This window comes from Anolis sagrei, chromosome 3, assembly GCF_037176765.1.
Source record: "Anolis sagrei isolate rAnoSag1 chromosome 3, rAnoSag1.mat, whole genome shotgun sequence".
NCBI classification, from domain to species: domain Eukaryota; kingdom Metazoa; phylum Chordata; class Lepidosauria; order Squamata; family Dactyloidae; genus Anolis; species Anolis sagrei.
In genome coordinates this window covers 61,100,706-61,113,941 of record NC_090023.1, presented here as the reverse complement: position 1 = coordinate 61,113,941, position 13,236 = coordinate 61,100,706, and the positions used below count along the sequence as shown (strand labels likewise).

The 13,236-nt window shown below is 38.4% G+C and overlaps 1 protein-coding gene across 1 annotated transcript in view; it reads right to left on the bottom strand.

Moving 5' to 3' along the window:
• The window catches only part of LOC132770251 (multidrug resistance-associated protein 1-like), a 41,317-nt gene that overhangs the window by 18,258 nt on the left and 9,823 nt on the right, over positions 1-13,236 (bottom strand). Inside the window, exons 3-13 of the mRNA XM_067466691.1 lie at positions 11,464-11,605; positions 9,393-9,547; positions 8,187-8,364; positions 7,843-8,097; positions 7,299-7,364; positions 5,492-5,629; positions 4,979-5,125; positions 3,566-3,650; positions 3,401-3,467; positions 2,234-2,360; positions 755-931 (exon numbers count right to left, since the gene is read on the bottom strand). Of these exons, the coding sequence (XP_067322792.1) occupies positions 755-931; positions 2,234-2,360; positions 3,401-3,467; positions 3,566-3,650; positions 4,979-5,125; positions 5,492-5,629; positions 7,299-7,364; positions 7,843-8,097; positions 8,187-8,364; positions 9,393-9,547; positions 11,464-11,605 (1,537 nt within the window). The remainder of the gene's footprint in view (positions 1-754; positions 932-2,233; positions 2,361-3,400; positions 3,468-3,565; positions 3,651-4,978; positions 5,126-5,491; positions 5,630-7,298; positions 7,365-7,842; positions 8,098-8,186; positions 8,365-9,392; positions 9,548-11,463; positions 11,606-13,236) is intronic.

Here is a 13,236-nt window from a genome sequence, read left to right as displayed (position 1 = left end):
GTGAAGCAGGCGGGATCGAGAGCAGAGCCTCCCTGGACGATCTCAAAGTCCTCGTGGGCTCATAGGTCGAGAGGCGGTCAGTTAGGTATCTTGGGCCGGAAGCATTTAGGGCTTTATAGGCCAATGCCAGCACCTTGAATTGAGCCCAGTAGCAGATCGGCAGCCAGTGGAGTTGGTACAGCAGGGGGGTTGTATGCTCCCTGCGTCCCGCTCCTGTTAGTATCATGGCTGTCGCACGCTGGACCGGTTGGAGCTTCCGGGCCGTCTTCAAAGGCAACCCCACATAGAGAGTGTTGCCTCTCTATGCCAAAATATGTTTAGCTTCTTTTTGAATTTTATATAGAGAAAGCTATATCATGCATAGCTTTAATTTTTCATTTCCATGACTGGAAATAGAGATTCATCCCCTTCATTATGTAAATATAAGAAACTGCTGTTTACTAAGTCAGGTCATTGAAACTATTGTCACCTCTGACAGACAAAAGCACTCCTAGATGTTCCTAGCTATGCAACCTTTACTGGAGAAGTCTAACCACTATTTGTTGACAGCCCTTCACACAAAAATTGTCTTATTGCAATAAACCCTTAATGGCATAGTTTCAGCTTGGCAGAAACAACATCATTTTTCCAAAATTCTGGAGAAGATTATGTGAAAATTCCTTGGAAAGATCCCTAGACAAACTTACTTTTCCTTCCAGAACTTAATATTCAGAAGTTTAATACCCACTCTGTACAGTTGGGAGATATCACTCACCCTTTCTCCAATTTCTGTTTGGTCTCCATTTGGTAACTGGTCCAAGTCTGGCAACAAAGCACAGGCCTCCAAAACCCTTTCATAAAATACCTGGCTTAGTTCTGAACCAAAGATAATATTTTCTTGCAAAGTGGCATTCTGTATCCAAGCTTGCTGAGAAACATAAGCCACTGAGCCCTGGATGAAGAGGAAAAGTAAACCCACTAATTAACACAAAGTCCTTGATATGATGGTATTTCAAAGGGAATAATTTTAAGTCCTAGCTGAGAATCCCTTATCCAATATTCTGAAATATGAAACATTCCAAAATATGAAATTATCTACATAGGTTATTTAGATAGTTACACCTTTGTTTTCTGCTGGTTCAATCTAAATGAACTTTGTTTCATAGACAAAATTATTTTAAAATATTTGTATATAATTACCTTCACGGTACATGTATAAGATTAATACAAAACATAAATGAGTTTTATGTTCAGGCTTGGGTCTTATCCTCAAGATATCTCAAACATGCAAATATAAGTATTCTTAAATCTGGAAAAAAAATCCCAAATCCAAAACACTTCTTGTCCAAAGCATTTCAGTGAGGGATAATCATCCTGTAATATATTAATTCCAACAGTGAACTAGATCTGTTAGTCCTACTGTGGGGTTAGCATCGACTCTAATTTCCTCCCTTAGGAGTTCATAATGATGAAGTAGTTTGCAGTCCATAAAAATTTAAATAAAACATATTAATGTTTAAGGTATCCAAAGTTTTTGCTGCTTGATGCAACATACTAAAATGGGTACTCCAACCATCACTGTACAAGTTTTGCTGGCTTGTAGTGCAGTCCACATTTCAGATTGGATTTGCCCTATATTATAAGCATGCACAGGCATGTGATGAAACTTGCCAAGGTTATGGGCAAGCTGGTGTGAGTTAAATGCAAGGATTAGTTAGTAGCTTCCCTGCCAAGAGTGTAGGGATTTCCTTCTGGGCTTTATTCTAGAATTTGAAGGAATTATTCCACAATCGTAACCCCATTTCCCAAACCAGGAACTGTGGGAAAATCCAGATTTGTAGAACAATTAGGAGGCAGGATGGAATGAAAACAGAGTGGACAGACTTGGATGGCAAATGTACTTGGTTGAGAAAGCAGGCATCAGATAATGAAGCTGCATGTGGACTCAGCAGAGCAGCATGGTATGGGGCTAAGTGCCTTGCACTTGAATTCAGTGTGGGACTGGGGAGCAGGGTTCTTTCCTGCCTTCTAGGTGCAGGTGTCAATTACAGTATGGCTTGATCAAGCCCAATATTAATTCAAAGAAACACGAAAGTGTTGTGAGATTGAATGCAGTCTACAGAAAGAAAACAGCTTAAACTGTTACAGTAACACAAACATGCAGAAAGCTTGAAAAGACTTTGGTAAACAGAAAAGAAAACCTTCAACAGTGTTCAATATATCTGGAAATGAGAATAAAGAAAATCCTCTTTACTTTTCTCTGAGCAGTTCCTTCTGTTTTTAACATTTCTCCAAGAATGGCAGAAAGGAGAGATGATTTCCCTGCTCCCACTTGGCCCACAACAGCAACCAAAGAACCTTCTGGAATCTCTAGGTTCAATCTATAAATATGTAAAAAACAAAAACAAAAACAAACAAACAGAATCAAATGTATTGCTTTTATTAAAACCTCTAGTGGTTGAGCCAAAGAGTAACCCTCTCTCTTGACTCAACAGTTAAGATATCTCTTTCATGCATATACTGATCATCAAAAGAATGCAAAAGAATGGCTTATTTTTTTTGTAAAGGTGTTTCATCTGTCACCTTAAATTGTTATTTTAAACAGGGGTGGGGTGTTCCAAAGTTCTGTGTGCCACATGTAGACATTTTGATCTCCAACCACTGCCACAGTTGCCATTTGGAGCAGCTAGAACTATCATTATTGGACACTTTTTGCTATTCCTAGTCCTCATTTGAGGAGGTTCTTTCATCCACTCAAACAGTATTTCTAGGCACTACTATGCATTTAAGCACTTTGAGACAGCTGAAATCCAAATTTAGGAAGACATTGAAAGAGTGCCAGTGGATACACTGGATCCCCTCCAAAAGGACCCCACAATTCCTATCCCTCCTTTAAAGGTTATCCCTGGCCCATGAACGTTTTAATTTTGTTTGTTTTTTCGTATCATGCCCAAACCTCTTTCCATTTTTTCAAACTGATATTCTCAACTACAAGTATTTTACCACTCATGTGTCCTTCCTCATTGTACATTTACTTCATTCACTTGAGTGAATCAAGGGCTGTTGATAGCTTTTGTGTGAACCATCTATCATGGAAGCTTTCCTGCTCTATGGAGCAAAATTTCCCACCTAACCAAGCCCTTATTTTTGACAGCTCTACCAACTAGGCATGACAGATATTTTTGTACTTCAATTTCCACCATTGCTCACTACTAGATTTGCTGATCAAGGTTTATGAGAGCTGAAGGCCAACATTATTCCAAGGGTCTTTCTATTTAAATTCCTGAGCCAAGTTTCTGATAAACCTTAGCAAAGTGCTTTCTTGTTTACTATTCAACCATGGCATTTATGATATTGCCCTTCCTGGAAAAAAAGAAAATAAAACTTGAACATCAGCTCATAAATATAATTGGTTCCTTACTTATTTAAAGTCGAGGCGCCAATCTTCTCCCAGCAGAAAGAGGCATTAACAAATTTAACCGCATGATCTTGAGATCCAGAAACAAAACAATTGAAGTTAACAGAAGGTTGTTCAGCCCAAATTTGAAATCATGTATGCAGTCATGAATGTTTTGATGTAGCTTACCTCCAGCACAGTCTGAGTTAATGTTCTGTGGGTCAAGATCTTCAGAAGACAGAAAATCTTCCAGACGACTCAGGGAAACCTTTGTCTGAAAAGGAAACAACAAATATTTAGCCAATTCAGATTTTAAACAGTCTTTTTAGGTGTTGTCAAAGGCTTTAGTGGTCAGAACCAATGGGTTGCTATGAATTTTCCAGGCTGTATGACCATGCTCTCAGGTTGAATTAGTCTGCAATGTCTTTCATGTTCCTTGATTCATGTTTTGGGCAAAGGACAAGAGGGATCCTCTCACCTCTGCAGGAGTCTACCATATACCATGCAGCTATGGGCAAGTCTACATAGAGACCACCAAACACAGTACGCAAATACAAATAAAGGAACATGAAAGGCACTGCAGACTAATTCAGCCTGAGAAGTCAGCCATAGCAGAGCACCTGATGAATCAACCTGGGCACAGCATATTATTTGAGAACATAGAAATGTTGGACCGCTCTAACAACTACTATGTCAGACTACACAGAGAAGTCACTGAAATCCACAAGCATGTGGACAATTTTAACAGAAAGGAGAAGCCATGAACATGAACAAAATCTGGCTACCAGTATTAAAAAAACTCTAACATCAAGACAGTAAATAAACACTCAAAAAGCAGGGGAATTCCAGACATGAATCAATCAGGGCAAGGTAACACTTCCCAACAAAGGATTCCCCCAGGCAGCAACCAGCCAGGCTTTGAAGCTGCAAGGCCATTACATGCTAATTAAGATGACCATTTGCAACATTTACAATTTCCTCAACCAGACAAGAATTCTTTTCTCCACCATGGACATTTCTCAGATAAACTTGTCTAGTTTCCAACAAACCTCACAAACTCTGAGGATGCCTGCCATAGATGTGGGTGAAAGGTCAGGAGAGAATGTTTCTGGAACATGGCCATACAGCCCGGAAAACTCGCAGCAACCCAGCCTTTTTAGGATCTCCCTCCTCTACTTCTAATTTTACAAAACAAGTAAAAGCAAGTCCCTACTGAAAAACATTCTTGCTAGCTCTCAAAAATATCTAATAAATTTGTTTTTACCATCTAGAGAGCTATTTTCCTTTAGGACAGAGTATGAAAACATTTTGTCATTATATCTAGTTGGCCCTTTTTTCAAAACAATTTACGATGTGTATTATACTAACAAATACTGAGAAGTTTATATTTTTATGAGCTTGTGTTTTTTAAATTTAAAAATGTCTAAAGATAAATAAGAAAGAATGTATGTCTCAATTTCTGGAAGCCATTTAAAATAAGGTTCTGCCCTATTTTCATCTAGTACTAAAACTAGATCTATTTTAAACATCACATGAAAGATGAAATGCACAATATTATTTCAAGATCAAGTGCCATAACTCACCTATGGATTGTATACTTACCTGAGCTATTGAAGATATTACCGTAGGCAAATCAAACAAAGGCAGACGCAAAATATTAAACAGGGAGATAGAAGTAAACACTTTAGCAGCTGTTAAAATATTTTCTTCATCTAACACAAAATAGACTCCAAAAGTAGCCAGAGAAACCTGTAAGAGAAACAGGATGGTCCATCTCACAATTCAAGAACATAAACAACAGCTAGACTTCTGTATCATCTTCCAAAATTTCTCTAAAATCAATTCATAAGAGGAGCATGCTAAAGAAAATCCCACATAAGAACAAAAAAACTGAAATAAATGTGTCTGTTTATTACCTGTACTTTACTGAAAACATCGTTTTGCACACTGGAAGTTTTAACATCAGTAATGGGATAAAAGTCTAGATGTGTGCACTACATATAATATTCTGGCAAAGTTGTATGTGTTTTTTTTTAAAAAAAAAATTAGTTGAGTTGCCTTATACTTAATGGAACATAGGATACACAATTACACAATTATTCTACTAAAACACACCAGGAAAGGAATGCATGTCAATGTGAGCATGGAAACTGTTGTCAGGTATCCTTTGGATTTCAGAACATCTATTTCACGTTCCCGAATTTCCAGAATTTTTCTCTGATATGATGGCTCCCATGCATATAACTTGAGAATCTAAAATGAGAATTGTATTTTGGTACAGTATTCTGACATATAGCTTATGTTCAAAGTTTTGTATCACCACATACATAAAAAAGTGCTACACCTGTATCTTATATGAATCTTATTCAAGTCCTTCCCACCTCCCATTCCATGCTGAAAAACCAGCTGCATGGGACAATTGAACTGATAAATGATGACACAGACGTATCTGGTCTGCATTACTCCAACCCCATTCGCAGATTGCTACCACCTTTTTCCTCTGACATCCATTTTGCTTTGTTGAATAGTAGGGCTGTCCCTAATCTCAATGTCATAAAGCCGGTTGTGTAGCAGAAAATTTATCATCTCATACTCCAACATGCATAAATTTTACCCAAACCTGAGTTCTTTCCACGTGTGCCATCTAATCCAACCTCCTGCCATATAGGAAAAACACAATCAAAGTACCCCTGACAGATGGCCGTCCAACCTCTGTTTAAAAACCTCTATGAAAGGAGCTTCCATCACACTCTGGGTCAGAGAGTTCCATTGACGAACAGCTGTATGGTCATTTTTCCTGCCTAAGTAAAGTATCCTACACATTTTGTTAGTTTTGGCCCAGCTCTCTAATCTGTTGAGATCATTTTGAGTTCTGATATTGGCTTATAGAGTATTAGCCATTCCTCCCAATTTGGTGTCACCTGCATACTTGATAAGAATGCTCTCTAAACCTTCATTTAAGTGCCCATCCAGACAGCACCTTTATTGCGGGAATTCCTGCAATAAAGGAGGGGCTGTCCAGACAATGTTCTGGACAGTCCCAAATTAATTTGCTACAAACCAGGAAAACACTGTGGATTTATTCCATGCCTTCTTGGAAGACACGGGATAAATGCACTATTTCCGGTGTCTGGACTACAGTCCAGACTACAGTCCAGACACTGGACTACATAAGCCTGATAAACTGTAGAACTACCCACCCCCCAAGCCCCCAGGCCCTTTATAAGTTACAAGGCATGCAGTATTCCCTAAGAACAGCTCTCCTGATGCGTACAAATGAAGCGCCAGGAGAGCAGGGGGGGGGGGGGGAAGGAAAACTGCGCCCCCCTCTCCTGGCACGTAATTTGTACGCACCGGGAGAGATGCTCCGAGGGAATACTGCAGGCATGGTAAGTGTTTTTTTTTACTTTTCTAAGGAGTCTAGGGCTGGGGGGGGGGGGGTTAGGGCCTCCTGACATTCTCTTGGGCTAGTCCCGAGAGATCGTCTGGACAACTCACCCCAGAAAGTGTACACATTGTGGGGTGGGTATGGACAGGCCCCCAGAAACATGTGTGTTATTTTAACATCGATGCTTCTGGGACAAGGGCCTGTCTTGATCCAGCCTTAGTCATTAAGAAAGATGCTGAATAGCACCAGGTTTAGGACAGAACCCTATGGCACTCCACTAGTCACTTATTTCCAAGATGAAGGGTAACCACTGGTAAGCACCCTTTGGGTTCGGTCATTTAACCAATTACAAATCTGCCTAACAGTAGTATTATCTAGCCCACCATTCCATGTAGTTGCTTAACCCAAGATGTACAAAGACTTCCACCTAAATGAATTATTCATATATGTATACAGTACATGCCGATCATACAGATTATTGTGTCCAGGCTGCTCCTTAAACTATTAAACAAATTGATTGTCTATTTGTCTTACCTTTATTCCATGCAAGATTTCATTTAGAAGTTTAATTTGTTGATCACTATTCTTCATCTGGCTTTTCTGATCGAAAGAATAAAAGTTGCATTTTGAAAGCAGCATAATTAAAATATATATCATGAAACTGATAAAAAATGAACACATATAACAACTAAGTTAAACATGTTACTATATTGATTGTTAACCAGCCTTTTTAAAATTGTGTACCATGCCCATTGCAAATAAAAATATTTAGCTATATATTAATTAGCACTTTTTTCTTAGTTCAGAACACTAGGTTGTTATCAACCTATGTCCAGCTTTCCCAATTCCCGCCTTTCACTGAAATTTTCCAGGTTTTTCTTCAAAGCCTTCCAGACTTCAGAAGATACTTTTTGTTAGTCTTAATAGGGAGCTACACTGGGAAGTAATGGCTGGCAAAAATCATTTACCCAATTGGACTGTTACTCATATAACTCAAGATATAACCCATCTGAATTACAATAGCCATCTTTCCTCTACTCCAGTAAACTGGAGTGATATCTCAGTTGAAATTTCCTACCTTGAGTTGCTCTACTTTGGAAGCAAAAAATGCATTTATAGGTAAAACTAAAAGTAGTACACCAACACCAGTCAAGACTGAAGGACCCAGTTCTTGCCAAAGAAAGACGATGGCCAACAGGATCTGAAAAGGAGCTGACCACAAAAGATTGAGGTTGACACTCAAGTCCATGAGTTGTTGGATATCTGCAGACATCAGGTTTACTATTTCACCAGTTGTATATTTTTGCCGAGAAGAACTGGATAATGTTAAAGCCTGCATCCAAAGAAGACACAGATGATCAATGAACATTTTTGAAACAAGTTCTAAAATTAGTTTTGCTGTTATAATGCATAACCATATACCTTTCTGTACACAAGTCCAACAACTGCAGTCTTAATTTTTACAGCAGTGAGAATGTTAAGACGCTGGTAAACCTGATGTATAAGTGTTTGCAAAACCACCACAAGGAGCAGAGCCAGTGCATACTGACAACCATTTGAATATGAATCTGAATGATGTTCATACTGAAGAATCATTTCTCTGTAAAGAAAAACAATTTTAATGGTCATATGAACCTATTAAAAACATGTTTATAGATCAGTTTCATCAAGCCCTCTTTGTTCTGCTTAACTGCACAGAAAAAGCTGGTATGGAAATTCTGATCTAGAATTTTTTCCCATTTAATATTTGAATTGTTCACATCATGAGCATGCAATTTGGTGTACTTCAGATATTTGGGGATGTAATCCACATAATTCACAACTACTATCTATGATATTAAGATTCAATGGCTGGATATGAATGTAGCATATTAGATGCCACAACAGATTTCCTCTACAAGTCCCTTTCCACTCTGCAGAAATATTCCTGAAATACCAAATGTATTGCCAGAGAAACCTTCATGCTGGATCCAAATTCCGCAAACAATGTGACCTCGGTGTAACTCAAACAGCTAGCATTTCAATAGCTATGTCATTTAAAAGACATACAGTGCAGTATGGTTTAGCTCAGTGGTTCTCAACCCGTGGGTCCACAGATGTTTCGGCCTTCAACTCCCAGAAATCCTAACAGCTGGTAAACTGGCTGGGATTTCTGGGAATTTTAGGCCAAAACACCTGGGGACCCACAGGTTGAGAACCACTGGTTTAGAGCATGCAAGCAAATAGTCAGTACAAGTCAGATTCCACGACCAATGCATAGTAATTGAAAGAGCCATTGGCTCAAGCATCACAGTTGAAAAGTTGAATGAACTTTGAAATAATTCATCTTCAGCTTTTCAAGGCACTCTCCTATAAAGCTTTAAAGCAATTTGTTTTTCTAAAAGCCACTAGTCAGTTACAAGATTACTACAACTGAGAAACAGATTCAAATTATATACAAGCTATTTCTCAGAGAACCTATATATCATACACAATATAGAAATAGATAATATAGATATATTATATTATATGATATATTATATGACTATTTTTGCAGTAAACTTAAGTCAGGCAATAGTAAGATGTATTACCAGACTGTACTGAAACCTCCTAACTTGGTATATTCATAAACCCTGGCTGTAAACTTACTTCATAACCTGTGGGCTTGTAAAAGCCAAAGTGTCAGCCACAACTTTCAGAGCAGCAACCTTGATCAATAAGAATTTAAATGTGTGCCACAGTGGCAGAAGGAGAGATGTTTTTCGGGCAACTGGCTTCTTAGTAATTTCATTATATATAGGAACCTGTGGGTTAAAAGAACACAACATTCCTGAAAATACAGAATGTGTAATAAAAGGAAGCAAGTTTTGAGGACCTTGAAAAAGCTATTTATTTATTTATTTATTTACCGCATTTGTATACTGCCTTTCTCAGCCAGAGGCGACTCAAGGCAGTACCTTTGGAGGGGCTACAATGCCAGAATCCCTACAGCACAATGGGAACTGGATACATTGGCCACATAATTTTCAGAGTAAAATCACAATCCTAACTAATAAAACAACATGTGTTTCAATGGTCTGACTCTTGTTGGGACTAACAAATACATTTTAGCCATGGTCCTTAAATGTACCTTTTCCATTCCTTGATTTAAGAAAAATAAATATTCATCTTACATATAAAATGTATTGTATTTCAAGATGGGTTGGCATTTAGGAACCAAGTTTTTTAAAAAAATATTCAAAGCAATGTGCTTAATTATAGTAATGTATTGAAAACCCCAAATGATTAGTTGTTGACATAGAGATATACATATAATTTCAATTCTAATCCTGTCCCCCATAACTTTCTGATTAGAGCAGTTTTTACATTTAAATTTGATTGCTACTCAGGGGCATTTCACTCTAATCAGTTTATGTGCTGATCTTTCTTTTAAACTGTATACTTTTAATTGTGCATGGATTTATTTTGATGCTTCAATTGCTTTCTAATTTAAACTTTCCATTGATAGTCGCACTGAGTGTCTTTTCTGACAGAAAGGTGAGAAATATATTTAATAAACAAATAAATATATTTAATGTATTTAATAAATGTATTTCATAAAGAAACTCTTATTACACATGTAGTAGCTGGGTTTTTTTTCCACATAAACACATCCATTTTTTAAATTTTTGTATTGTTTTAACTATTACTTGCTTGTAAGCCACCCCGAGTCCCTTCTGGAAAAGGGGTCAGGGTATAAATAAAACTATTTCTTCTTCTTCTTTAGGCACTGTACCCAGCATGCCGATCACCACTGGGACCACCTTTACTGGCTTGTGCCAGTCTTAGTTAGATCTTTACATTCTTGTATTGTGTAAGCTTTTCCAGTTGCTTCCTGTCAATTCTGCTGTCCCCTGGGGTTGCAACATTGACAATCCATACTTTGTTTTTTCCATGATCGTGAGGTCAGGAGTATTGTGCTCCAAAATCTAACAGTCTGAATGTGGAAGCCCCAAAGTAGTTTGACGTGTTCATTTTCTGTAACTTTTTCAGGCTTGTGATCCCACCAGTTCCTTGTCACACACACATGGTATTTGTGCACAAGTTCCAATAGATCATCTGAGCAACGGTGTTATGCCTCTGTTTGTAGTCCGTCTGCGCAATCTTCTTGCAGCAGCTGAGCATGTTATTATTAATATTACTATTGTTGTTATTATTATTATTATTATTATTATTATTATTATTGAAATCTGTAATCTGTGGTACATGGAAGCAGATTGGATAAAAATTTAACTGCCATCATGCCATGGCTCAATTGTATGTGTCAAAACATGTTGATTCTGGTGCTTACAGACTCCATGTAACTCTGGTTACATTTAAAAGAACAACTATGTTGTTTTTCATAGGACACTTCCCTATGAGATTTTTTTACTTTGCTTCACATTGCTTCATTCTAAATTTAAGGGATTTCCTGTTATATTATCAACATGTGATTGAACCAGCTGACCAATAGAAGCATCATGAGGGTAGGTTTTGGAATACTGTCATAAGACAGGAAAAGAAAAGGGATCTAAAAGGAGACAAATTGTGTGAGAATAGTCTCAAGCGCCGGAGCCAACTTATCTGCAGTCACAGAGGAATTTGCTGAAGGATAAAAAAATGAATGCAGTTTCCAAAGGCTTGGATTAAAAATCTAGGAACACAAGGCAGAAAGATTTGTATACATTTTCATCACAAGTACCTTTGTCTCCTTGGCTGACTTAAAATGTTGCTTTCTCCACTGCTTTTCAAAAACTGGACACACAACATAGGCTGAATCACTTTCATTGAGCTCAAACAGGTCCTGCCTTTCCAGTGGTTTATTGTAACCTAAAGTTATAATACTGATTAAAAAGAAAACCAGACAAGTCAATTATTAATTAATATGAAGCTAAAGCACCAATGACACACAAAGTAGAAAAAATATTCTACGCAAAACAAAGATGCCAGGGCTGGACTCTGGAGAAACCGGCCTTGTTTTCAAATGTTGAACATGGGAAATGAGGCTTTTCCCCACTCACACTAGATCTCTTATGAAAATAAGATTAAAGGACCAGCAAAAAAAAAAAGTATCCAGAAGAAGAAGAAGCTTCAAGTATTATGCTTTCATAATTACAAAAGCATACAAAGCTGAGGAACTCACCCCCCCCCCACCCTATTTGTTCAGTGAACAGGTGCTGAAACCTCAAAATAAGGAGGAAACAAAATGAAAACAAGAACTCTTTCTCCCTTTCCTTGTATTGAGTAAAACATTGCCTTATTTTAAAAATGTGGAGACATGAAAGCATATTCAGAAGTACAGTGCCCATTTTTTAATGTCAGAAACAGGCTTTAGATACTAATATTAAACATGAAGCTATGTATACATTTTTCAGGCTTTATCATTATTTAGCCACCTGGCTCTAGGTTTCTTTAGACATTTGTCTCCCCTAAGTGATCACTGATCAGATGTACATTAGAGGAAGTTGGAACAAGTTCTGCTCTGTCATCATCCCTAACTATTTGAAGGAGTCATCCCTGCAGCAGAGAGCCCATGCTTTTATAAATGGGACCTGCTGACATGATTCCAGACTTGCTACTAGTTATTTGCCATCTGATTCATAGAGAACTGAATGCAAAAGAACTGAAACAAGGTGAGCTCCCGTCTGTCAGCTATAGCTTCTCACACGGGGACATGAGAGAAGCCTCCCACAGGATGGTAAAACATCCATGCTTCACCTGGGCAACATCCTTGCAGATGACCAATTCTCTCACACCAGAAGTGACTTGCAGTTTATCAAGTCACTCCTGACACACAAAAAAGTCCAAAAACAATAATGTGAGTAGATTAACAGGTACCACTTAGGTGGGGAGGTAATAGGCGCCCATGCAAACATGCGGCAATTCAGTCAAGAAGGCATCCACGGACAACAGACTCCTCAGCATGAAAAATTGAACAAGAGCACCTCTCCATGGCCAGAAGTTGAGCACAGCCTCCAGATTTCAGAGATGAAAAGGGGGAAGCCGTTACCTCTGTTTGTGTACTGTCTGTCTTTGTTGTTAATTGTATAATGGCATTGAATGTTTGCCATATGTGTATTCTGTAATCCGCTCTGAGCCCCCTCGGGGAGATAGAGTGGAATATAAATGTTGTTGTTGTTCATTCGTTCAGTCGTCTCCGACTTTTCGTGACCTCATGGACCAGCCCACGCCAGAGCTCCCTGTCGGCCGTCACCACCCCCAGCTCCCTCAAGGTCAGTCCAGTCACTTCAAGGATGCCATCCATCCATCTTGCCCTTGGTCGGCCCCTCTTCCTTTTGCCTTCCACTTTCCCCAGCATAATTGTCTTCTCTAGACTTTCCTGTCTCCTCATGATGTGACCAAAGTACTTCAACTTTGTCTCTAGTATCTTTCCCTCCAGTGAGCAGTCGGGCTTTATTTCCTGGAGAATGGACTGGTTGGATCTTCTCGCAGTCCAAGGCACTCTCAGCACTTT